At 42.2% G+C, this 25,978-nt stretch overlaps 1 protein-coding gene across 3 annotated transcripts in view; it reads right to left on the bottom strand.

The window, feature by feature from the left end:
* Window positions 1-13,858, bottom strand: part of Stra8 (stimulated by retinoic acid 8) — a 28,954-nt gene extending 15,096 nt beyond the window's left edge. For 2 of the 3 annotated variants that reach the window (XM_087205895.1, XM_087205897.1), the window contains exons 1-4: window positions 13,007-13,126; window positions 7,641-7,860; window positions 3,153-3,228; window positions 2,646-2,730 (exon numbers count right to left, since the gene is read on the bottom strand). In XM_087205895.1, coding sequence (XP_087062021.1) covers window positions 2,646-2,730; window positions 3,153-3,228; window positions 7,641-7,829 — 350 coding nt within the window. In that variant the 5' untranslated portion in view covers window positions 7,830-7,860; window positions 13,007-13,126. Of the gene's footprint in view, window positions 1-2,645; window positions 2,731-3,152; window positions 3,229-7,640; window positions 7,861-13,006; window positions 13,127-13,671 lie in introns of those variants that run through there. The other variant, XM_087205896.1, reaches the window with a different exon arrangement.
* Between the last annotated feature and the right edge of the window lie 12,120 nt (window positions 13,859-25,978).

Here is a 25,978-nt window from a genome sequence, read left to right as displayed (position 1 = left end):
AGGAAGATTGTCACAAATTTGAGGCCTGCCTGGGCTATATAGCGAGTTTAAGACCAGCCTGAACTACATAGTTAGAGCCTATCTAAAAAAACCAAAAAACCAAATCAAAACAAAAACCTGTATGACACAATTTGGGAAGTCAGAATTTATACCTAGGATCTCTTCATATTGATAGGGATAATCCCCTATCAAATTCTATTGAAAAGAAAATTCACCAGGAAAAAGCTTAGGAAGATTCTTTTTTGTTTTCTTTTTTTCAGTCTTGCAGTGGAGAAAGTCTTAAGTATTCCCCAAAAGTCCAGGAGTCATAACAAATTGATACATTAGACAAAAAACAAAGCAGAAGCAAAATGATAGAACAAATGACCGAGGGAAAAATTTTCACAGCTCAAGTAATAGAGTGTTAACTTATCTGTATATATAAAGAGTTTCTACAATTAAATAAAAAATGTATATGAGCCTGTTGTTGTCATATAGGTAGGTTTTCAAGCTAGGAATATACTTTCTCTAATCGGTGCTATTCAAATTTTATATTTCCTCCAGAGTTAGTTTCATTAATTTGTCTTCCAAGGTACTTCTTAGAAGTTGTCAAATTTATTTCAAAACAGATTTTTGAAGTATGCTTTCTGTGTCCTTTTAAATTCTGTAAATTCTGTGGTAATGTCTCCTAGATCTTGATATTGTAATTTAAAAAATGTATAACTGATATTGTGTAACAGGAAGAAAAGGTCTAAAGGTGCGGGGGAAGTGGGAGGGGTAGGGGAAAGGAAAAAAGGGAAAAGAAAAAATATGAGAAAAGGAAAAAAATGGAAACAAAGTCTTTGCAAATAGGGAAGGGTGGAGGGGGTGAAGGGAGGGCAGGGGAAGGGGAAAAAAATAAGAACCAAGATACTCATGAAATGGTACAAGATCCCAATGATGAATGTAACTGTATTTTATACTGAAAATGTACCAATAAACTTAATGAGAAAAAAAAAAAAGACAACCAACCCAACTCAACATAAATGGGCAAAGGGATAAGTGCAGACAATTCCCAGGAAAGGAAAAGCAAATGATCTTGAATGAAGGCACTCAAGCTTACCCATAATTAATCAAAATACAGTGAATACAGTCTATGCTGATACTACAGTTTCAATGATTGTAGCAAAAATTATCTCTACTTACCATCAACTATGATTATTTAAATTAGGATTTAAAAAAATTTAGCCATTCTCCTATGGGCAGGTGACATAAGTATTGGTAAGATTTTAACATGTGATGAGAATCATGTATCAGTAAGGAAAGAACAGCTCATATGATCAGTGGAGTTTGGGCCACTGGCTACCCATTTTGGGAAAGCAAGCATAGAATCCCACCTTTCTGAGACCACCTCCCAGGTTAATGGCGAGGTAGGGTGCAGTCTGCTTTTTAAAAACAGCCTTCAACTGCCATGTACACTCGATACATACCCACACCACTCCTCCTTCCTCCCCTCTGGGAACAAAATGTTGATCTGGACGGAGTGAGATTATAGGGGGTTATTTTTTTCTTGACATATTTTTGTATTTTCACATTGTCTATTAACTTTTGTGTGTGTGTGCTATGGAACAGAACCCAGGACCTTGAGCATGCTACTGAGCTACATCCCCAGCCCTCCACTTAAGTTTTAATAATTTATTTTTGCTCTGCTTATTTCCCATAGGATGCAATACACACTGTTTGTTAAAAATTTTGGGGAGCAGAGAAAAGTACAGAGAAGAAAATAAATGTCATAGATGGCCACACCAAAAAATAGCAGGGTGCTACATCTCTTCACCAAGACCTGCTTTCAGTAGGCTCTGAATAGTGTAGTGTGGTTTGCAGCCCTCTTCTGGGAGGGGCACAATAGCTTGTGCTCTGTATCTCATCAGAGGCCAGGCTGTATACACCATTAGAGCCGGACATGCTGGGGGCCGCCAGAAATGTGGCTGTTGGGATCAAAGCAGCTCTGCAGGCTGCAGGTGCTGAGCAGGTGTTGAGAGCAGAGCAGAGAAGGTGTCTGTGCAGCAGCCAGGAGAAACCCTGACAGCATGGGAGCTAAAAAAGACACTCTCCTATCCGTCTCTCAAAGTTTGAATTATTAGTAATGACCCTTTCGGCATCTGTGACACTTATGTGTACTGTGGTTGCTTTTCCTCTTTGAAAATTAAATGGTTTTTCCTAGCTTTCCATGAAACTTGAAAAGTAGGTTGAGATTTTTATTTTCCTTATTTTCGTGTGTACTTTCCAATAACGCCAGTAGCTGAGGACTTGAAATATATGTATAAATACAAAATATATAACATTATATGTAATACAAGATAAATATTATAACCTTATTCCTCGAAAATAGAATGTGCAAAAATTTAAAAACTAGATGGATGGATATTCCTCAAAATTAACGTTGACTGTCTTTGAGGGGTGAGACAATACATATTTACAAGCTTTTCTGTATTTCCTACATCTCCCATAATAAGCATAGGTCACTGTTATAATGGGAAGAAGTCAAATGCATGTTTCTAGGATCAGGGAGAAGAGAGTTACCCCAGGACGAGACTGGCAGGTGGGCAAGCGGCTGCTCTGCCCCGTGCACCCTGGGGAAGGCCAGGACAGCACAGTCCCTTCTCCTGTAGCTCTCGGGCTCTTACCTCTCATTTCCAGAGAACACTGCAGCATATTCTTCCTTAACCTCCTTTAAGCTGTGGGCGTTCCCATCATCCAGATTGAAGGATGCTATCAGAGTTGAAGACAAGAGTCACAAAGTGAAAGCCAGGCCCTTGTTGCATCTCCCATGGGGGAGCCCTGAACCCCTCCCTTCCCCTCGGGTTCAGTTTTAGGGAGTCCAGAATTCATTTTTCACCTCTCCTTCTGAATGTGAGGGAAGAGCTCAGAACAAGCAATGATTCACTTTTTCTCTGGCCTCTTAAGATGGCGTTGGGTCCCCTCGCAGGGGACTTATCAAACAGCCGGGTGACCCTGACCGTCCTGCCAGACTACAAATTCCCCAGGGGCAGGCGCATCAATCTCAGTTCTAGCCCAATCACACCACCTGGCACACAGTAGGCCCTCAGTAAACATCTGTGGGCTCTGTTGTAACCCAGTCTCTGTTTTCAATAGAAAAACAGAACCAGCCTTGCCAGGGAGGGACTTATTACCTTTAAGCTTCAGCAAAGTGTCCAGCGTTCCTTCCAGTTCCTGAATGTGATTCTTTGCTTTGTTCAGAACCTGCCACTGAGGACAGAGACGGAGACGGACAATGCTGCAAGGACAGCCTTGCACTGCAGAGACTGGTTTTATGGACCAGGACCCCCCTCATTTCCTAAGGTGTGAGGCCACATTCCCTAAGGTGTCACGCCCTTAACCTTGGCAGTGGAAAGGATTTTCTAAAGCTTAGAAAGTGTGAAGTCTCCTAGGAATGGATTCTCAAGAAATACCAAAGTATTTGGAAACAAGCTGTGTTTAGCAGACTCCCAGTGGACAGAAAGGCAAATGGCTATGTTACCTCCTTGAAGGTGGAGTTGGGTTCCTGAGGGGCACAGATGAATGCCTGTCGACCCCAGGTTGCACGAAGGCGCAGGCTAGGCTTCTGCTCAGTTGTGACCACGTGCAACTGGCTGTTTAGTGTTAAATGCACAGGTTCACAATATTTATTTGCTAAATGCACACACTTCAGATGATCTAAAAACTTATCGAAAGTGTTCTGTAAGCTTGAACTCTGAATTTCCTCCCTTCCCCTTCTTAGCATCTTCCCTCCCTCCATTCTTCTCTACCTTCCTCTCATTTCCTTCTTTCTTTCCTTAAAGTCAAGATGGTAACTTCAAGATTACTTAAAAACAAGATACACTAAATGTTTGTTCGGCTGACACCTACATTTGTGAGGGGTCAGGGACATTCTTCAGGACCAAGGAAGTGTAAAGCTGTGTGCTGAGCCCCAGGGGTGAAGAGTGAACAAGACAGTCCCCACTTTAGGACAATGACATCCCAAAGGGAAGCAAGCATGGAAGCAGCTTGTGATTAACACCAGGTAGAATTAAGGAAGGGTTCACAAGGAGAAGGACTATTCTGACGGGAGAGATCAGAAGGACTTCGAAACAGGGCAGCTGAGCAGAGCAAGCCCAGGTTGGAAATGTGCAGACCAGGCAGGGCTCGCTGGGGGACTGCCAGGGAGTTGCAGGGTAGGGAACCAAAGAGGATGCCAAGGCAGCTAGGGAGCAAGAGCCTAGGTGTTGCCATTCTAGATTCTCAGGGGTTCTGAAATGCATAAAAAGGAGACTTCATCCCCTTCCCATTTGCAAAAGCTCTATCTCCTTGTTTCCTATAGGAAGAGGACCAAGAGATGGAGGGAGACAGGAGGGAGGGGAGGAGAAGGGAAAGTAAAAAGAATCAAGATGTGTTACATACATGTGCCACCTCCCTGCAATGAATGTGATCATTATGAACTGCATACATGTACTAACAATTTTTTTTATTTAAAAAAAGGAGTCTTGAGGGGGAAGCACAATGCTCTACTAACCCAAAGGCCAAGGGACAGGAACAACAGCATTGTGTGAATGCAGCCAACTGCAAGATCAATAAGCATCCCTTTTAGACCAAGACCTACCCCTTGCTCTTGCACACCGGGGTGTTCTTGTCCTGCGACTCACAGTTATGCTGTCAGGGCAGGAAGGACTTGGAACGAGGGGCCATTGGTTGCCAGAGTCCTGGGCTTGTCCTTAGAGTGAGAAGATGATTCTCAACCTGCTGTGGCTTAAATGTTTGTGCGCTCTCGAATGACTGTGGTGACATCCAGCCTCCCATGGAGGGGATTGGGAGATGTGGCCTTTGGGGAGGTGATTAAGTCAAGAAGGCAGAGCCCTGGAAAATGGGATGAGTGCTTTGAGAAAAGAGACCCAAGGGAGCTTGTTCACACTTTCCACATGTGAAGACCCAGCTAGAAGGCATCGTCTGGAAACCAGATAGCTATCTCTCACTGAACACTGAATCTTCACATGCCTGGATATCGGAGGGCCCAGCTCCCAGACTTGTAAGCAATGAATTTCTGTTGTTCATGCATTGCCCAGTCTGAGGCACTTTGCTACCTTAGTCCAGGTAAGTTGCCTATGCTGGCTCAGTAGGACATTTCTGGCCCAACTCACACTCGGAGTCCAGCAAATCCAGAGAAGCCAGGGGCTTCACTGAAATTCTGCTTCTAGGATGTCTTTGGCAAGCTAACATCTTAGGACCTTTGTTCTGAGTTGAATTTTGTCCTCCCAAAAGGAATGTTGAAGTCCTAACCCCTAGAACTTGTGAATATGACCTGATTTGGAAATAGAATCTTTATAGAGGTAATCAAGTTAAAATGATATCCTTAGGTCGGGCCCCAGCTCAGTATGATTGATGCCCTTAGAAAAAGGAGAAATGTGAGAAAAAAAAGAGAGAAAGGAGAAATGTGGACATAGACAGACACACAATGGATAACTGAAGATAACTAGGGAGAACATATCCATGTGGCTGGGGCGATCCATCTACGAGCAAGGAAATGCCAAGGATTGTCAGCAAACGCCAGAGGTTAGTAGAGGCAAAAAAGGTTCTTCCCTAGGGGCAAGGGAAGGAGCAGGGCCTGGTGAGTACGTTGACCTTAGACTTCCAGAATCATCAGTCAGTGCATTTCTGTTGTTTTCAATCACCCACTTTTATTATGGCAGTCCTAGAGAACTCACAAGACCTTGTTCTCTGTAGAACCTTGTTTCTTCAAGAAAAATCCTGGGTTGTCCCTCAAAAAGAAGGCAGACTACAGAGAATAGCTGGGTTCTAGGCCCTGCCAATGAAAGCAAGTAATTTAACTTTCAGGAGCCTCAGTTTCCTAATCTGCAAGGTTAAAATGATACGAACAGATTTGTGGGAAATAAATGAGGTGATATACTGGAAATAATGATACTAACACTGTAAGACTCTAATGACAATGCTGTCTTTTCACTTGAGGATCTTGTTAAATAGTTTCACAGGCCTGTGAGGGGCCATGACTATCTTTCCTTCAGTAATTTTTTTTTTTTTTTGGGTACTGGGGATCGAACTCAGGACCTTGTGCTTGCGAGGCAGGCACCAGAACCACTGAGCTAAATCTCCGGCCCGTGACTATCTTTCCTTAGCAGATGGATTTCCTAAAGTTAGAAGGAACTTTCCTCATTCACTGAGACTGGTTAATAGTCATGCTCCATCACCTGCTATGTCATGAAGGCCAACTTTAGGCATGCACATGGTTTTCCTCTGGAGTTACCTGAACTGCTTACTGTGAGACTCTGAATGCCTATTCCTTCTTTGCGTACACTTCTCTGTTGGCCTATGCCAGGGAGTTTGGTTTTTATGCATTCCCGGAAGCACACAGTAAGCTTCTCTTTCTCGAAAGGACGTGGAGCACAGTTGTGCTGGGCAAACTTTCATCAGAGAGGCCAGATTTGCTATCACCCAGCTGAGTCCTGAGCCTCTTAGTGTGGCTCAGCAGAGGGGAAAAAGCAGCCCTCCCTCTGCTCCTCACCAGCCTGCTGCACCATTCTACAGGAGCAGGTGGGGTCTCTGGTGGGATTCTGTCAGCTAAAAGCAACACAGGCCCCACTTGGAGCCCTGCACAAGGGTACTCAGAGGCACCTCTCTTTGACCTCCACAGAGACCTTGTCCCATGCCTGCTCAGGAGCTCACCTGGATGTCTGTCCCCAAATGTCCCCAAGCCTCTGCAAGCATGGTGAACAGCCAGCATGAAACTCTTGAGTACTACGCTGCTGAAAGACCCACCTAGAGAGGAAACTATGCTGGCTGGGAACATGTACGGGACAACAAGAATGTCCTGAGAGGTGGCCATGCTTGGAGCAGGTACATGGCCTCTTCCTGGCACTGCCGTAACCAGTGGGTAAGTGCTTCCTCAACTCTGGTTCCCTCTTCTGTTAAGAGGGTGGGGAACTACAACTCTTGGGGAACCTTTCTATTCTGGCCTCTCATGCTTCCACTGCTAACACTAACTCCATTCCTTCTACTACTCCCCCAATTTACCTGGACCTTCCTCCATGCTCTGTCAGGTAATTAATTTATTTACTGCTAATTAGCAATTAAAAACTGCATGAGGGGGAAATCAGAATTAAGAGCAGGAAAAGATAAATGCTTACCTGGAGAGACCCATTGCCTAGGGGAAAGACTTCCTCGGTGCACAAAACCTGAGGGTGTACATGTGCACTGTATACACATGTGTGTATGTGTGTGTAGTAGTCGTATAGTGCATGCATGTGTGTAATCCTGTGGTGTGTGCATGGTGTACATGTACCTGAAAACAAGCGCTGATGAATGTGTGTTTAGGTAGAGGCAGGGTTCTGGAACAGCTACAGAAAGCTTGCTGCTGCCTGTGGATGTGTTAGGGATGGCAATCGCTGGCTAACCAAGCGTCTCTTTAAGCACATCATTTCTCTTCTGTGTCAGGCTTGTCCATGCAAGCTGATATGGCCTGGTGCTCACAGTTCACCTCTGCGCAGGAGCAGCAGCAGCAGCAGCACTCCTGGTGCTATGAAGCAACCCTCAAGGTTGGGCAGCAAGGTCAGCAGCTCCAGACCAGGTCTCATCTCAGCCCACCTCCCTCTACATGTGGAAAACGTCTCCTCCCCACACCCAGGCCCTTGTACCTTTGAGGCTGTGAGCTCAGCCTTGGAGTAAACAATCTTCCTCAGGTTGTCAAAGAGCCCTGCCATGGTGGCTCGGTGGCGGGCTTGGGAAAGGCGTCTTCGGGCCACACGAGGTTCCAGCTCCTGTACCTGCATCATTGGCTGGGGCACTGTGCCACCAGGGTGGCTGCCTTCTCCAGAGGTGGACATTCTAAGCTGTAATGTAATATGCCTTTTTACCCTAAATAATAAAAGAGAACATTAAGAAAAAAGAAAGGCCGGTTGAGCAGCAAGAAAGGAGGTACCTCCGAGGTAAAAGATTCCAACCCAATGAATATAACTAATAACAGACACAAAATCTCTTACTGAATATTGATTCTGAGACTCACAAGTCACCTATGCTGGACTCACAGTGGAGGGACCCTGCCTGTGACACTCTGCTTGAGCTCACCAGACACTTGCTCATTTCTGTGACCAAGGACAACAGGGCACCGAGACTTTGTGCCTCATACGCTGTCAAAGTTGAACAGGCACATATCCTACCTGGGAGAGTTTGCCAGTTTTCAGAATGGCCCCTCTTTGATCTGGAGAATGGTCACCCTGGTGTATGCATTTGAAAAAGAATCCATCACAGTGTCTACTTTTGATTAATGAACTTTTCTGTGTATGTTATACCTCAAAGAGGAGAAAAAATAGAGAATGCCTTGTACCTCGTTTGGCGCTTCACGGGGAAGTAGAGGCAGGTTTGCCTTGCTTTGCTTCTTGTGTGGTCTGAAGGTGATGATTATGTTAGTGTTAAGGTTTAGACCTGAAATGTCCCCCAATGTCTCAGGTGTTTCGAAAGTGATGGGATTATGGAGGTGCTATACTCATCAGTGGATTCATCCATGGATGAGTTCTATAGCTGAATGTTGACAGGAAGCGGGGTCTGGTTGGAGAGTCACTGGGGCTGTGACCTGGAAGGGTGTATTCTTGTCCCAAGTGCCTCTATTTATGCTCTTCTTCCCAGGTAACAGCTTTCCTTGGCTGTGTCCACTCACCAGGCTACTTCTGTCTTGGAGCCAGCTGACCATGGCCCACTGAAACTATGGGCCAAATTAACCTTTCCTTTCTTAAGTTGTGAGTGTCAGATACTTTATCCCAAAGACAGGTAAATGGCTACGACAGCTGGCCTCTGTCACATCTGAACTTACAAACCAAGAGCTCTTCTCTAGGTGAGTGGATTCTGGGACTGAAACGTAAGTTTTGAGAAGAGGCAGGAAGGAGGGCCTCTTACCTAAGCATGGCTCCTTCTGTCAGAGAGAGCTCACATAATGTGCACTCAGAAGACAGCTGCTCCTGACAGTCCTGCCAGCTTTTTGAGCAGAGTGGCTGTGCCTTCATGACCTAGTACCCTCAGTGTCTGGTGCAGAGCCTGGCCCCTGCAGGTGCTCAGTGCCCAGGTCTGGGATGAAATAGAATGGGAAGTTTCTGCTGGCTCCACTCTCCTTGAGCTCAGTCTTGCAGTGTAAGGACAAAGCATGAGTTTGTCCAGGGGCTTGTGAATTTTGATACAAATCAGTCACTTGGGGAGACTGTTGGAAATATAAGCATGCTATGGATTGCACACCCCCTCCACACCTCAGGTTGACAGTTACTTGCCATTGGGACAATGTTAAGAGGTTGAGCCTTTAAAAAGTGGTGGAGTAAGGTTGTCATCCCTGGAGTGGGTCAGTTACTCGGGGAAATGTGCTCCTGATAGAAAGATGAGTGAAGGCTCCTTTTTCCTTCTCCTGCTTACGCTCATGCTGCTGCACTCATCCTCTCTTGCCATATAGTACCTTCTGCCCTGCCCTGCCATGCCATAGTAAGAAGGCCCTCACCACATGTAGCTCCTTGATCTTGGACTTCCCAGCCTCCAGGACTGTTTCTCATTTGCCAGGTCTATCACAGCAGAGGGAAATGGGCTAAGACAATACATAAAACAGGAATCTGATGGGAAATGCTGCCCTAGATGAATGGTATAAAATTACAAGGGTCCTTCCAGGACCTCAAATTCTCTAATAGTCATAGAATACTACACAAAAGGCCTCTGGGCTTATGGGAAATCTGAGCTCTACCCATGTAAATGTTAATGCCAGGCTGATGATTCAAGTTTTTTTTCCAGGGCTTCTACTCAGACACACTCTGTCTGAAATAGTTGGGTGGCTGAGAACAGTCCCTGAATAGGGATGCAGTTCTCTGCCTTCCCCACAGGGGCAGACTTTCCCATTATTTACTGACTTTAGGAGGCAGCCAGGGCTGTCAAATGTTCACTGCTCATCTTAGGGATGGGGACAGCACCAGAACATCCCGGCAGCTACCTGAAGGTATGTCTTCCATCTTCCTCCTCCTGCCCAGGTGCCCTCTGGTCAGGAGTTGGGAGAAAATTCTCCCCTTAGGACAGGAAGAGGTGGCACTGTGGGGAAGTTAAGAATGATCTGCCCCCTCTGCTTGACGGGGAGAATGAAGCCCAATTGCTGTGAAAACTAATTGTAACTTGTGTGATTTACAATATCCTCCCCCTAAATTGCTACGTTCTGCTCACCACTAAGGATGATTTTGCCACAAACCCCCAAAGCCCTTCTTTCCCAGTTATCTTGATTGACTTGGAATTTTGTTTTCTGTGGCCCTGATGGGAGCTTAGGTCAATATTCTTCAGAATGAGATTTTTGGGGTTTTTGTTTGTTTTGTTTTGTTTTTGTTTTTGTTTTTGGTACCGGAAATCGAACTCTCAACCTTGTGCTTGTGAGGCAGGTGGTGGCACCACTGAGCTAAATCCCCGGCCCTAGAATGAAATTTTTGTTCTGCTAAGAGCTGGATCTGTCCTGTTAGTACCTGTGATTCGTGTGAAAGGCTGACTTGCCCAGCACAAGTGTCACAGAAGTCATTATCTTAAAGAGGGAAAGGGAGGACAGGGCCCTCCTTCACCTTATTCCAAAAGTTGGCTCTATTGCTAGGAAAGAGGGAACATATGGTAAGTGGAACCAAGTAGAGTGTATAACTGAGATCAACAGATGATCTTTTAATTAAAATAAAAAATCTTTTCTTTTAAAAAAATACCCTTTACAGATGAAAGTGTGTTAAGGAATCTGCTGCTAGCAGTCTAAGGTATCAGAGCAGTAGAGAAAATGACATAGAACTTTGCCCCTGGGGCAAGTGGCATTTTAATAGCCCCGAACACTCACGATCTCCCAATTTATCCTCTCTCACTTGGTTCTTTAGCAAGAGACACTTTTTGCTCTTCTTCCTACTAACCTCTGTTCCATAGCCCAGTGCCTTTCAGGCCACCTATAACCCCTCTCTGGCTCTGCCCCAAGTTTCTACTTCTCTAAAGCCAACTTATCCTTTAAGTCCCAGGTTAAGTCCCATTTCCTCTGAGAAGCTTCCCATCTCCAAGCCACTCTGGTCTCTAAGTTAATCTTGTGCTGCTAACAAGCCAGTAAATTCTGTGGTCAGAGACCATGGATCAAGCATTGACGGTGTTCTTCCCAGGATGTAATTAATAAAGGTCTCACTTAATGACTCCCTTTCTTGGCTGTTTCTTCCAGACTGCAACTGCTAAGAGTTTTATTGTCTGGACCATGAGCCAAAAATCTCCCAGGCATGGGGACCAGAGTTGAATGAGCTGAGGGACAATGAAGATTAAGAGAAAAGCTTGGGAGTGGGGAGCGGGGAATAACATGTTAGTTCCACCCTGATCCTAAAGACCTCTCTGGACCCCAGGCAATCACTGTCTCATGAATTCAGTCCTTGGCAAGACTCACAGTGAGAGAGCCTATTTGAGATGCTTAAAAAGTTATCTGAAGATAATGCCAACCAATTGCTACAAAGCAGAGATAGAGATTATACAGAGGAAGAACCTAGGCGTTCCATTCTTACTCAAAACTGGACATGGTTGGAGAGGTGAATCTAACTGTTTAGGCATCTAAAATACACAAACACAAGAGGAACTGAGTGCAGACAGTATTTGAAGGAAGATAGTTCTTAACAATCCCAGGCAGGTGAATGATGCTCTCAGGGATGATTTATTACCAAAGGATAAATTGGTATAGGGAAAGGTGCTGGTTTATGGTTTGGCCCAAGACCTGGGTTGTAACCTTAGCTTTTGTTTAACCAGCCATGTAATCTGGAGGAGCTAAGAAACTCTAGGTCTTAATTTCTTTATCTGTGTTAAAGAGGTGAACTCTAAACCTTTTCTTTTTAAAGGTCATAGTCATGACTCCGTGGCTGTTGGCTGTCTTACATTCAAGCCACTCATGTTCTAACAGGAGTGAGGTATGCAGCACATGGCAGTGTGCAAAGCTTCATCTGCAGTTCAGTGAAAAGTGCTTTTTTGTGTGTGAAGCTCATTCACTCTGCAGGAAATTAGAACCAAATATGCGATGAGGCATTTTAGAATGGCCATAGCGCTAATATATTTTCCCTCTAAAAACCTCACTGCTGTGTTCAACCTTGTATGGGGAATCAGCTTGCCGAGCAAAAGCTTTTCAATCTAATGAAGTTCAAAGGGAGCTTCCTGGATAACTTCAACTAAAGGGAATTTTGTGAAGATTCACATGGTCACATGCTCTGTTTTTTATTCTTATCTATAAAGCAGAGTACACTTTCTCACAGTCAATCTTTCTTTCTTTCTTTCTTTCTTTTTCTTTCTTTCCTTCTTCTTTCTTTCTTTCTCTCTTTCTTTCCACTAAAATCCAATCCAGGGGTATATTACCCCTGAACTACATCCCAGCCCTTTAAAATTTTTTAAATTTAATTTAATTTTTTATTTTGAGACAGAATGTCACTAAGTCATTAAGTTGTCCAGGCTGGACTTGAACCTGTTATCCTCTTGCTGCAGACTCCCACAGTGCTGGGATTACAATCATGCACCACCCTGCCCAGCCCTAGCTCTTTTAATTTAATTTTATTTTTTAATATTTGAGACAGTGTATTCCTCAGTTGGCCAGGCTGGTCTCAAACTTGCAAACTTCCTGCCTCAGCCTCCTGAGTAAAACTTTCAATCCTTCTTAAGTACCAGAAAACATTTGAGTATGATCCACTTTTCTTAGCAAACTTTAAGCAAACTCATAAAATACTCTAGAAATGTATTGCAATTTATTATACACACATAGAAAATCTAGCTAGTTAATGATATCGGCTCAATAAATACATAAATAAATGTTTTTTAAAAAGTAAAAGGCTGGGCATGTAGCTCAGTGAGAAGGCTTTGAGTTCGATCCTCCACAGAGACACACACAAACCCTTCTATGCACTGTGCAACAGACGCCAACTTCTTGTCAGGCTATGCGCGTGGGGCCCACCGGTGTGTCCACGCACACCCACACACAAGGCCCCCCAGGACGTGACCCCCAGTGGATACTCACACACCAAGGGTGAGGGCACTGTGCACCTCACGTTCCTACTTGCGGCACACCCGGGAGGCGGCACAGCCGGAGCTGTCGTCACCTCGTGCCTTGCGCCAGAGTGGAGTATGAGGCTCCTACTGGGCAGATAACAGGCGACCTGGCACCTTGGCTGGGTGGGGACCAATCGCGGCCCTGTCAGCAGCCCCAGCCAATGGGGACATGAGGTGGCCGGCCAATGGGAGCGCAGGCACAGGGAGCATTGCAACAAATTTCCAGAAGGTCACACTAAGGGGGTCGGAGGGCAGGGCGTGGGCTGACCTTCTCACCCCGGCTCCTCGTCCTCCACTGACCTCCTCACCCCAGCCCCTAGACCTCCACGGGGGTCGACACCACCCACCTCGTATGGTCAGAGAGGACACCTTCAATAACGGACCAGGGTATCAGGCTTGGGTCTCAAGGGGAGGAACGAAAACGTGTTCAGGAGTAGGGAACAGACGCAGACAGGAGGGAGAGAATTGACATTTCAGAGGAGAAGACAAGGAGGAAGGGAACTAAAGAGAGAAGAGACCTCTAAAAGATTAAAATGTAAAGAACAAGTCTTCATTCCTTGGGATGCTGGAAGCAGGCATTTTCTAGCCCACTAATAATTCATTTTTTCTCCCCATATACGGGTGAACTCTGACCTTAAGCCTCAATTTGTTCGTATCCCTGGATCCCCAAGTAGTCCATGATGGTCCTGACCTCCTGCATCAGCTGCTCACGAAGAGTACTAGGTGGCCTGGCCCCCTTTTGTGCAGAGATCTTAAGACTTGGAAAGGCTGGGCTCAGGGTCTGTGTGGAGATTAAAGGCGCCCCCTGGTGTTCCCGAGCGAGCGGCTCCTGGACCAGAGGTTAAACAGAGGTCATCTGGCTCAGCAGAAGGGGCAGGGGCTCCGGTGACATCCAGGCTCGAGCTCCAATCCAGATTCTATCTCACAGTGACTGTGACGGCTATATACAAGCCCATTCCTAAAGGATGCCATAGGCTACCTAACACTTAACTGTGGGGAGTCACAGACTCACCTTCCAAAGGATTTAGTGGAACATTAAATTAAATATAAAGAAACTGTCACATTAAAAAAAAACAAAACCAAAACCATGCAGTAGAAGTCACTGATTCTTCCCTCCTTTCAAGGTAAATTTGAAATACTCATTTCTTTCCAAAATTTTGACTAGATCATTTGGGGGCCTGTCCCTTCTTGACCTTAGGATGGGGTCAGGTTGGGATGGGATGTTACCTATTCCATGTACCTGTAGCATTAGATCCTGCCCAGAAATACTCTCCAACTTTCCCCAGTGTGAGAGTGTTCCCTCCTCCCAGATCCAGCTCAGCATTTGACCACCCAAGGGTGGCCACCTCTGACTACGTTCTATGGCCCTTGACCTTGGCTTTCTGGTTGGAGAACTTTCTGGTCTTTTTGGAACTAATTCTCTACCATTGGTTTCTATCTCATGTGATACAGGGCAGAGGCCTCAGACTCCATCATCTTATTATTCTCCACACAAGATGTGTGAGATGTATCAGGTATTGAATGTCTACTGTGTTTCTAATTCTCATGGACAACTCTGCGAAGGAGGTTATCTCCATTTTATGGATGGGGAAACAAAACTCAGACTTGCCTAAGGTCTAGCACCTTGGGTGGTCCTCTGCTTAGCATACCTCCTTGGATGGCATTTAGTGCAATAAATTTCAACAACTTTAGGTCAGAGATAAATTTGTATGATTGTGTAATTTTCAGAACAAAAGACCCTCCACTCTGAACTGAGGTCTGTGGGCAGTGGCTGCTGGGGAGATGGTGAGAAAGGCAGGGAAATAATGGAGGGATACACTGTCTGACTCCACTTAAGGGCTCCAAGCATTTTTGCCAAGGGGAGCCTGAGACACAGCCTCAGAAAGGCTTTTGCCCACTATATCCCTTGCATAGGGCCAGACTTTGACTTCCCGGAGAGCCTGTTTATACAGTAAACTCCTTTATGGGAAGTAGGCGTTGCTGGATTAGCATGGCTGAGCACTTCCTGCCATCATAGGGCATATATGAGCCCCAAAGCATGTCCCACGGGGGAGACCTCCTGCCCTCCTCACACTTCCATAGTAAGACCACCAACGGCTCCTGGCCTGACCTTACAACTCAGCATCAACTTTCAAGAAACTTACTTTTGGAGTTTCAATTTTAAGTGTTTATGAAGTGCAGTTGAAAACTATAGTGAAGGTTTATATTTTAAAAATGTTATTACAGTAAGAGGCACACAATGCTATTATCATTCTCAAAATTTTCTCTTTTGCTTTGCTCACACTTATCTCATTGCTCTTGCCACCTTCTGAAGCAGTTCTGGAAGTTCTTCTATGAATATCTTTATTTGCACTATCTTTATGTAATAATTTTGACATCTGTTCTTCCTCAAACACTGTTTCTATTGACTGCTTATCTTCCTTTTATACAGGCCATGTTTCCCCACCCTTGTTATCTCTATCACAATTATTTTTGGTTGAAAATGGGATATTTTAAATAATATAATGTGATAGCTTTGAAAATTGAATTCTGTTCCCTTCTCAGAGATTTTCGTTGTTGCTATTTATTTACTGTTGTTCTAGTGACTTTCTTGGTTTAATTCTTAAAGTCTTTATTCTTTGTCACGTGCACCCATAGAAACCTAAGCTTGATTAACCTAGTGGTCATCTAGTGATTGCATGGTGATTTTCCTAAATGCCTTGAACCAATAAGTTTCCCAACTTTTTCCAAGGCAAGTACTTGAATTGAGGTATGCCTTCAACACTCTAGTGGTTTACAATTTTTTCTTTGCCTTTAGTTCCTATTTGTACAGAGCCTCAACGTGAGCCAGAGGTGAGAGAATAGAGCCTTACCAGGTGTTTTCTAGGCCTTATCAGGTCTGTCTTGTGGCTTTCTAGATGCCCTGGAATATACTGGGGTTTTACAAATGTCCCCTGTAGACATATTCCGCAATTTTTTTCTGTTAAGTGTTTGATCAGCCTTTTGTAAGCCCAAACTGGTAGCACTATCTCAGGCAGCTGTGATATTAAACAATAGCTGATGATTGTCTTTGACAAATTCCTTAAGAATAGGCTATTCTTACCAACCAAGCTCTGAGTTAGGTCAACTGAAGAGAAGCCCTGAGAATGGAGCCCTTTATGTGCCAGACAGGCCAAATCACAGTAATCTTCTAGAGTGGGACTTTTAGAGCTCCAATTCCATTCTACCCCGCAAGGATCAAGGGACTCCTGGACTGATAGATTTCATAGCTATGATCATTGGAATTGCAAGATTCTTGGTTTTTAAACCACTATAGAGTCAAAGAAAGGGAGATGGAAGTAAAGTAAATAAAGTAACTAAAGCATTGATTCTCACCCAACTGCAGCTTTTTTCTTGGCTATATATTCCTTGGGTTGTTGCAAGCCTTTGATTAATTTTCAGAGTCTGGAAAAATTAATTTTGGCTATTTTTCCAGTGTTCTCATTACTTTTTTGAGAGGTGCCTTTTTGGAGGTCTTTATTCCACTACTCTGGAAGTGCGTGCCCTTCCTCATTTGTTGCTTTCTTTTCTTTCTTTTTTTTTTGGTACTGGGGATCAAACTCGGTATCTTGCACTTTCAAGGCAGGCAGCGGAACCACTGAGCTAAATCCCCAGCCCTGTTGCTTTCATTTTTGATTAAAATATTACTGGAAAGAGAGTATTGAGCCAGGCATTCTCAAATAAAAACAAAACAACAGAAGGGCAAGACAAGTGGTTCGAGATGATTGATTGAGAGAATTCAGGCTAATGGGGGTCAACCTTGGCTGTACCTTTGGACTACTTAGGGAGCTATTAAAAATTGCCAGGGGGCTGGGGATTTAGCTAAGTGGTTCCCCCGCCTGCCCCACAAATGCAAGGACCCGAGTTCGATCCCGTACCAAAAAAAAAAAGAGAATTGCTAATGTTTGAGCCCCACCCTGAGAGATTCTGGTTTGCAGTATGGCTTCTGTGTCAGTAGGAAACTGTTTAAAAGCTCCCTGGGTGGTTCTAATATGCTGCAAGGTATAGAGTGAAACCCACTTAGAGTGGGTTTCAAGGGAGTAGATAAAATTACAAGATGGGGCTACTCTATAATGGCATGAATCTAAACAGTAACGTTTTCGAAGTGTATGTTGTAGAATGTTTCTATCCAAGTCACCTAAATCAGTGATTCCCAAATTATGACTTGAAGTACTAGGATTTTAAAGATTTTTTAAAAAAATCTCCAATCTATATGGATTAAAACTTTTATAAAATATAATACAAATGAATTTTAAAACATGGAACAAAAATGAAAGACAAAATACAAGTCCAAATATTTTATTATAAGACCCAACAAATGCAAAACTATTCTGCAAAACAGCTACAAATGTGGACGCTTATGCTCAATTGACCTTGTTGTGAATTTGTAGCAAGGTACAAGAGCCAGTGGAGAGAGGAGGTAAATCTGCCTTTGGGTTTTTGTTGAAGAAACCAGTCTTGGCATTGCTGACTGTATAGAGAAAGCTGGTCAGAGGGTAGCACCCACTGGTGAGGCTCAGAAGTGAAGCTCTTCTTTGTCCTTTTGGCTGGCTAGAAGACAAGTGCAGAGAGGTAAGTCTTGGAGACACAGAAAAGGTATGGTGATATAGAAATTTAGAGGATGGACATTTAGCTCACCTGTCACCTGCACAGGATAGTGGAATCCACTAGATAGGGGCAATTGTCCCAGATTCTGATGTAAGGAGTCATAGAACATTTCCCTAATAAAGCACTGGATGAACCTCTATAGACAGTGGGTAAGGGTGAAAAGAAGCCCCCATGAGAGTGACAAGGATATACTGGAAAGGGCAGGTTCATACTAGCACAGGCCATGACAAAGATGTCAAGGAGATAGAGGGAGGGAAAAAGGAGGGGGGATGTGACCCAGGTATTGCAGAAGGTGGAATCTGGTTTGGAGAGGGCATGGGAGTTTGTTTTTACAAAGCATGATAATAGAGACAGAATTCTCCCTGCTGTCCTCCATGTGATGTTTCAGAAGCCCAGATTACTTATTAACCCAAGAGACTTGGATTGTTCCAGCAGTGAAAGTGAATGATTTTATAGACTCATAAGCTCATAGACTTAGTTCCTACCACTGACATCTCTCGGTGTTATGGGTGTGTGCTGTCTGTCTCCTGCAAATCAGGAATTTGCTGCCTTAGGAGTTGGAAGACAAAGGAGAAAGGGACAGAAAGTTCTAACTCTAATTTGAGCCGCTTCTCAAGGAGCACAGCCTGAGATCTGAAAGTGGCTCCCTTTTGTTGTTGCTGTTCTTTTGAGGCAAGGTCTCACTTTGTAGTGCAGGCTGGCCTCAAACTCACAGCAATCCTCCTGCCTCAGCCTTTCAAATGCCTGGGTACCACACCTGGCTTCACTTTCAGCTTTAGAACAAACAGACAAACCCAGCTCCCAGCAGGTACTTTGTAAAGTGTAAGCCTTGGGGGCTAGAAATGCTGGAAAGAGCTCTGGATCTTTCTGGTCTGAGGTGTAGTTATATTTGAAAGTTTTTGGGGATTAGTTGATAACAGCTTTGAAATAGTCAGGACTAACATAGTTGTCATGAGAAATGAACATGCCATCATTAGACTGTATTCATTATATTTAAAAATTCTAAAAATGAATATGTGTTCAAAGCAACAAATTTGAAAATATTAAAAAGTATCATCAGAAAGCACCTATAAAATTCAACACTTTAACTATTCACAGTGAATAACTATTAATATTTTGTGTGTGTACATATACATCAAAATACTCTATAAAGCAATGGTATTACATTACACTATGTATCATACTTTAAAAAATTAAACTTATTTTGGTGTAACTGTAGATTAATAGGCATAATAAATAATACAGAGCGATCCCATATACTCTTTACTCAGTTGTCCCTAGTGGCAATATCTTACAAAAATAAAATACAGGAAACTACCATGGAAATCAGTATGGAGAAACCTCAAAAAACTAAAAATAGAAATTCCATTTGACACAACTATTCCCCTTCTAGGCATCTTCCCAGAAGAGTTAAAGACATGATACCAGTGATATATGCATACCCATACATACAGCAGCCAAATTCATAATAGCTAAATCTTAGAAGCAGCCTATATGTACATCAACAGATGAGTGAATAATGAAAATGTGGTATTTACACACAGTGGAGTACTGCTCTGACATAAAGAATGATAAACTTGAGTCATTTGTAGGAAAATGGATGCACCTTGAGACCATACTGTTAAGTGAAATCAGACCCACAAGCTTAAATATCACATGGTTTCTCTTATATGAGAAACTCAATATATAAATAAAGTTCAAAATAAAAGACAATAGGAAAAAAGAGAGGAGAAAAGGTAGTATAATCTAGCATGGACAATGTATCTAAATGAGTACCTATTTCTCTAAATAAATATTCCTAAATACCAAACATTTTACTGACCATATATTATTGCATGGGATGGGTGTAACCTAACTTATAAAGATTTTCTCTAATGTTGAACATTTCAGTTGTTTCAGATTTCTTTTATCCTGTGGAAATCAGTGATAGACATCTGCATGTGGAATCAGTGTACAGAACAGGAATGGTTCTTGCAGGATTCTTGTAGGGTCCTGAGAGATGAATTTGTGCTAACTACACTGCACTGGGGCCTTTGTAAAATCTCTGAGAAACTGCCAGGCAGATGGGGCATGTTCATGGTAGCACTGGCGTGACACTCTCATCCCTTCACTGGAAGGCTATGTGGGACTGCATAACCTTTGTTCCTTTTCTCCAGCCCCATTGTGATTAAATGTGAGTTAATGGATAAGGATGCTTGTTAGTTTGGGGACACTAGATAAAAATCTGTAACAGACCTAAAGTCCCAAAGTAAACTACTCAACTCCTTGTTTGCCCGGAACTGATGTTCTGGACACCACAATCTATAGAACAAGCTGCAAATGTCTGCTGACCATCAATACGTGACAGTCGACCACTAACCTTTCTCCCTTTTCTTTAATTCTGTATGTTAACTTCCCCCTCAACCCCCTATAAGAACAGCCTCGGACTCTGAGCCAGTTGCCTCTCTAAGCTATTTTGCTTTGGGAGTGCCGTCTGGCCAGACTAATAAAGGTCTGTTTTACTTTCCAACTTGTCCGGTGTGTTCCTTCCTGGGTGTTCTTCGCTGCAGTCAGCTCCTTGGAGCGTTTGGTAAGGCCCTCAGTCTTACAGCTATCATAATCAGGACCAACTCTAGCTCAGCAGGAGGACAATGAAACTCAGTAGCTCTCCCATGTCTTTAAGTGCTGGGGAATTAGATAGTCCCTTGTGAGCGTGAAACTAGGAAAGGAGGGGTGTGAGGCACCTTTAATAATCTAATTCTGGGGCCATCTAATGCCTCCTCGTCTTAGGAATGGCCTTACCATAGACAGAACACAAGACATCACTGCCCCTCATCACTCTGATTTCTGTGTGTCTCTGTTCAGAACCTCTTTAGATTGCTGTGATACTGAATTTGCAAGTTAATGTCCTCAGTCAAGGCAGTGAGTCTAGTTGCTTTTGTCTCTCTTTCCATTGACTTTGCACCTTTGGATTTTGATTCATATTAGGTTAGTTTTGCTGTTTACCTCTCAAGGGGAAATGCGGATTCCTTATTCCCAAGTTTTTGGAGTTTCCTCGATATAGCCTCTTGAGTACTTAAAACACTCACTGATGTAAATATTTTCACTATTAAAAATAATGTGCACTCTAGTCAGGCATGGTAGTGCATGCCTGTAACCCCAGCACCTGGGAGGCTGAGGCAGGAGGATCATTGCAAATTTGAGGCCAGCCTGAGCTACCTAGTGAGTTCAAGGCCAGCCTAAACTATGTAGTGAGATCCTGTTTCTAAACAACAACAAAAACAACAATGAACACTCATAAACAAGCCATTCTGCATTTGTCTTATTTTTAATTATTTATTTAAGGGAAATTTTAGAATTAGAATCATTAAGGACAGTTCTTAGGGCAGTTTTTAAATTTTTAATTAATTGTATTGGTACATTTTAGATATACATAATGATAACATTCATCATATGGAATTTGTACCTGTATATGATATATCTTGATTCTTCTATTTTTCCCATTCATTTCCCTGCCCTCCCTTCAACTCCTCTTCTCCTCCTTATTTATAAAAGCTTTGTTTCCATTTTTTCCTTCCATTCTCTTTTTTCCTTCCTTCACCCCTCCCTAGTTCCCCTTCCTATTTGAGCATTTTTGCTATTTGACAATATCTATTATACATTTTGGTCCTTATTTAGACTTAGAGTTTCTCACGCCAGAAAAACCATGCAATATTTGAACATGTGTGTCAAATTTATTTCACTTAAGAGTATGGTCTCAAGGTGCATCTATTTACCTAGAAATGTCTTGAACTTATCCTTGTGTCAGAGTAGCACTCCATTGTATAAAAAACCCCCACATTTTCTTACTCTTCAGTTTTGTTTTTTTTTTGGTACCAGAGATTAAACTCAGGGACCTTGAGCTTGCAAGGCAGGTGCTGGAACCACTGAGCTAAATCCCCAGCCCTAACCCCATATTTTCTTTATCCATTCATCAGTTCATGGGAATTTGGGTTGTTTCCAAGATTTAGCTATTACAAACTGTGCTGCTATAAACATGGGTGTGTGTATATATTGCTGTGGTATGATACTTTTAATTCTTTCAGGAAGATACCAAGAAGGGAAATAGTGGTCATACGGTCATTAGTTTTTTGAGAAATCACACTGATTTTCACAATGGCTGTATCAGTCTACACTCCTACCAGCATTTGTTATTGGTTGATTTCTTGACAATGGCCATTCTTTCTGGAGTGAGATGGAATCTCAGCGTTATTTTAATTTACATCTCTTGAATGACCAGTGATGTTCAACATTTTTTCATATATTTATTTGTTCTTTCTACTTCTTCATCTGAGAAGTATCTTTGCACTTCAGATTTGAGGCTTTGATCATTTATAAATTGATCTCTGGAAAAGTAGCTCCTTCTGAATTTTATGATAATACCCATTTCATTTTATTGTCAATACTGGGCAATACATTTTTTTCCCCATTAACTTTATTGGTACATTTTAGGTATACAATACCGTTACATTCATCATTGGGATCTTGTACCATTACATGAGTCTCTTGGTTCTTATTTTTTTTTCCCCTTCCCTTGCCCTCCCTTCACCCCCTCCACCCTTCCCTATTTGCAAAGACCTTGTTTCCATTTTTTTCCTCTTCTCTTATTTTTTCCTTTCCCTTTTTTCCCTTCCCCTACCCCTCCCAATTCCCCTGCTCTTTTAGACCTTTTCTTCCTGTTACACAATATCAGTTATACATTTTTTAAATTACAATATTAAGATCTAGGAGACATTACCACAGATTTTACAGAATTTAAAAGGATATAGAAAGCATATTACAAAAATCTGTTTTGAAATAAATTTGACAACTTCTAAGAACTTAGAAGACAAATTAATGAAACTAACTCTGGAGGAAATATAAAATTTGAATAGCACCTATTAAAGAAAGTATATTCCTAGCTTGAAAACCTACCTATATGACAACAGCAGGCTCATAAACATTTTAACTGATAAATTATATCAAACAATTAAAGCAGAAAAAAGGAACACTTCTCCCCTCATTTTAGGAAATCAACATTGTGCTAATCCTAAAACTGGATAAAGATAATAGAAGAAAAAAGTATGAACATAGATAGAAGTTTGTTTAACAAAACAAACTATTAGAAGTCAGATCTGACAGGATGTAGAAAGTGGTTTTGTTATAGGGATGGCAGCGTTGGTTCAGCATTGGAAGATCCACCGCCAAAAGTAATCATTTTAACAGAGGAAAGGAGAAAGCCATATGATCCTGTCACTAGTTGGAGAAAGAATATTGGACTAAATTCTACAGCTATTCATGGTAAAAGCTATCAGGAGACTAAGAGTAGAACAGAACCTTCTCAACAGATCAAAGACATGTACTCCATACTTCCAGCAAAAACGCCTTATATGAATGGAGAAGATACAATGCTTTCTCCTTAAGGTGGGGAACAAGGGCATATATGCCTACTCTTCATCTGTCCATTAGACTTTGAAACATAGGTCTAAACAAAAATAGTCTGGCAATAAAGTGACACAACTAGGATAGGATTGGCATGGCAGAAGCAAAATCTTTATGTGTAGATGAAATGATCATCTACAGAGAAAATACTAAGAAATCTCTAGGAGCCCCTAGAACTTGTACTTGAATTTAACAGGATTAGAAAACACAAGGTATATATAAAAATTCAGGTCTGTGTATACTTGCTATAAATGAAGAATTGGATATTGAAATTTTAAAGTTATGTAGGAGTACAGAGGACCCAGAAAAGCCAAAAACAAAAACAAAAACAGTGTTGGAAGACGTTTAGCACCCAATTTTAAGACTTCTTCTAAAGCTACAGTAATCAAGGCAGTGTTGATGTAAGGAAAGACATACAGATCATTTGAATAAAACAGAGAATCTAGAAATAGAACCACACATATATGGTCCACTGAGTTTTGAAAGATTATTTAACATTAGCATTTTATAGAATATAAACTCGATTCAAGAGCTGAGGAAGAGGTAGTGTCTTCAGCAAATGGCACTAGAACACCTGGTATCTGTATATAAAAAATTAACCTCAACCCTTTTTTTCCATACATGAAAATAACTTGAAGGGATCTATGAACCTAAATAAGAAAGCCTAAAAGTATAAAACTTTAAGATGAAATTATAAGGGAAAATATTTATGAATTCAGGGTAGGCAAGAACTACCTAGGATACACAAGACATGATGTATAAAAGAAAAAGAATTGATAAATGAGATTCCATCAAAATTTAGAACTTTAAATGACATCATTAAAATGAAAAGTAGTCCTTAAACAGACCATATTTACAATGCATATAACCTATGACCAGAATATATAAAGAATTCTTAGAGCTCATAAATAGACAACCCAATTAAAATGTAGACATAAGAAGATGATAAATAGCCAGTATAGCACAAGGAATGGTGTGCAACTCTAGAATCAGAAAAATACTAATCAGTACAATAATAAGATTGAATTATACACTCATTAGGGAGATGAAGTTAAAAGTTTTTAAAGCCTTGCCATGACTTCTTCTTTTTGTTGGATTCTCCCCCTTTGCGTTTAATTTGTCACACCCAGTGGATTCATTCTGCTGTGTTTCCTGGGGTTGTGATCCTCATTGTCTTTTTCTAGGGTATTGTCTAAAATTTTTTAGAGTGCCGGTTTGGTTTTCATGAAGTTCCTGAGGTGCTCTTTATCATAAAAGCATCTTATTTCTCCATCAATTTTGAAAGATAGTTTTGCAGGGTACATCAATCTGGGCTGGAGGCTGTTTTCCTTTAGGGCTTGAAATACATCACTCCAAGCTCTTCTTGCCTTGAGGGTTTGCATTGAAAAGTCTGCTGTGATTCTGATGGGCTTTCCTTTGATGTGATTTGTTTCTTTTCTTTCACTGCTTATAGAATTTTATTCTTCTGTTGGATTTCTGGAATCCTAACTATTATATGCCTATGTGTAGACTTTTTTTGATTAAGGTTAGCTGGAGTCCTGTATGCCTCACTTATCTGTATGTCAAGTTCTTTTCCCCTCCTTGGGAAGTTTTCTGTCATCACTTCTGTGAACAGTTTTTTTTTATGTCATCTGCACTCTCTCCTCTTTCTTCATTGACTCCAATCAGTCTTATGTTATTCTTCTTTGCATCGTCTAGCAGCTGCTGGATTGATTTCTCATGGTCCCTTACAATTTTAAAGCAATTTTTCTTTTCCTCCTCACTAATTGCAATCTTATCTTCTATATGTGAAATTCTATCCTCACATTGGTTCATTCTGCTGTGCAGACTTTCGATGGAGTTTTTAATCTCTTGGAAATCTGTTTGTATGTTTTATGGATTCCATTTGTTTCCTATGTTGGGATTCCATCATGTTCCTCAGATCCTCTATTTTTTTATCTGTGTCCTCTCTAGATTTATTAATCATGTCTTGCACCATGAGCAAAATCTTTGCTGTTATCTGATTAATTATTTCTGATTTCATTTTTCCCAGATCCTCTTTTGTTGCCAGTTCAGAGAGTCCAGGTAGTTGAGTATCAGATTGTTCCATCTTGTTTCCCTTTGGGGTTGCTGTAGGTGATCTGGAAGTCTGTTTTTGAGGCTTGTTTATGTGTCTTCTCATTTCCACAGGGGGGCGGGGGGGGTTGCTTCTGGCACCCACGAGGCTCACCTTCTGTGCCCTAGGAGTTTGGGATGGCAGCAGGGGAGCTTCCTTCCGGGTGCTGGGACTGGCTGAGCTTCTCTGCCCTAGGAGCCTGGGATGGAGACGGGGAGCTTCCTCTGGGCAATACATTTTTTAAAACTACTAAATTATAGGCAAAAAGTGCATCTATTTTATGTCACTGCTTTTCAGTGAGATAAGCACCAAGACACTGGCTGCCTGAGGGCTGGGTGGGTCATGGTGGGTAACCAGTCTTCAGAGGTGCTTATTAAATTTTTATGGTACTGATTGCAGTAAGATTTACATTCCCAAACTGGCCACAGAATCTCTGTAGGAGGCATATGCATAACTTGGAGTTCCAGGCAGTACAATACAATACAGTACAGTACCGAGAACTTCACTCAGTCATTTAACAAATAGCTATCAAGTGTCCTTCTACTTTCAAGGTAATGTGCTAGGCACTAGGGAGCATGGGTCTGTACTCTCAGTAGTTTATGATCAAGGAGATAAGACAGGAAGCAAGGTGATTAGTAGCTAAAGGGTGTGATGCTACCTGAATAGAGGGCGAGTCACCAAACCACTACTGGAGTGATAAAGACCATAGATGGTTAGGTTGAGTCTAAGGGATAGTAGGACTTCACAAGGAAAACCATGGGCAGAGTCAGGATTTGATGA

Source organism: Heterocephalus glaber, unplaced genomic scaffold, assembly GCF_053883595.1.
Source record: "Heterocephalus glaber isolate CG9 unplaced genomic scaffold, H.glaber_assembly_v1.0 deba00000621, whole genome shotgun sequence".
Lineage (NCBI taxonomy): Eukaryota > Metazoa > Chordata > Mammalia > Rodentia > Bathyergidae > Heterocephalus > Heterocephalus glaber.
This window is presented reverse-complemented; position numbering and strand designations above follow the sequence as displayed.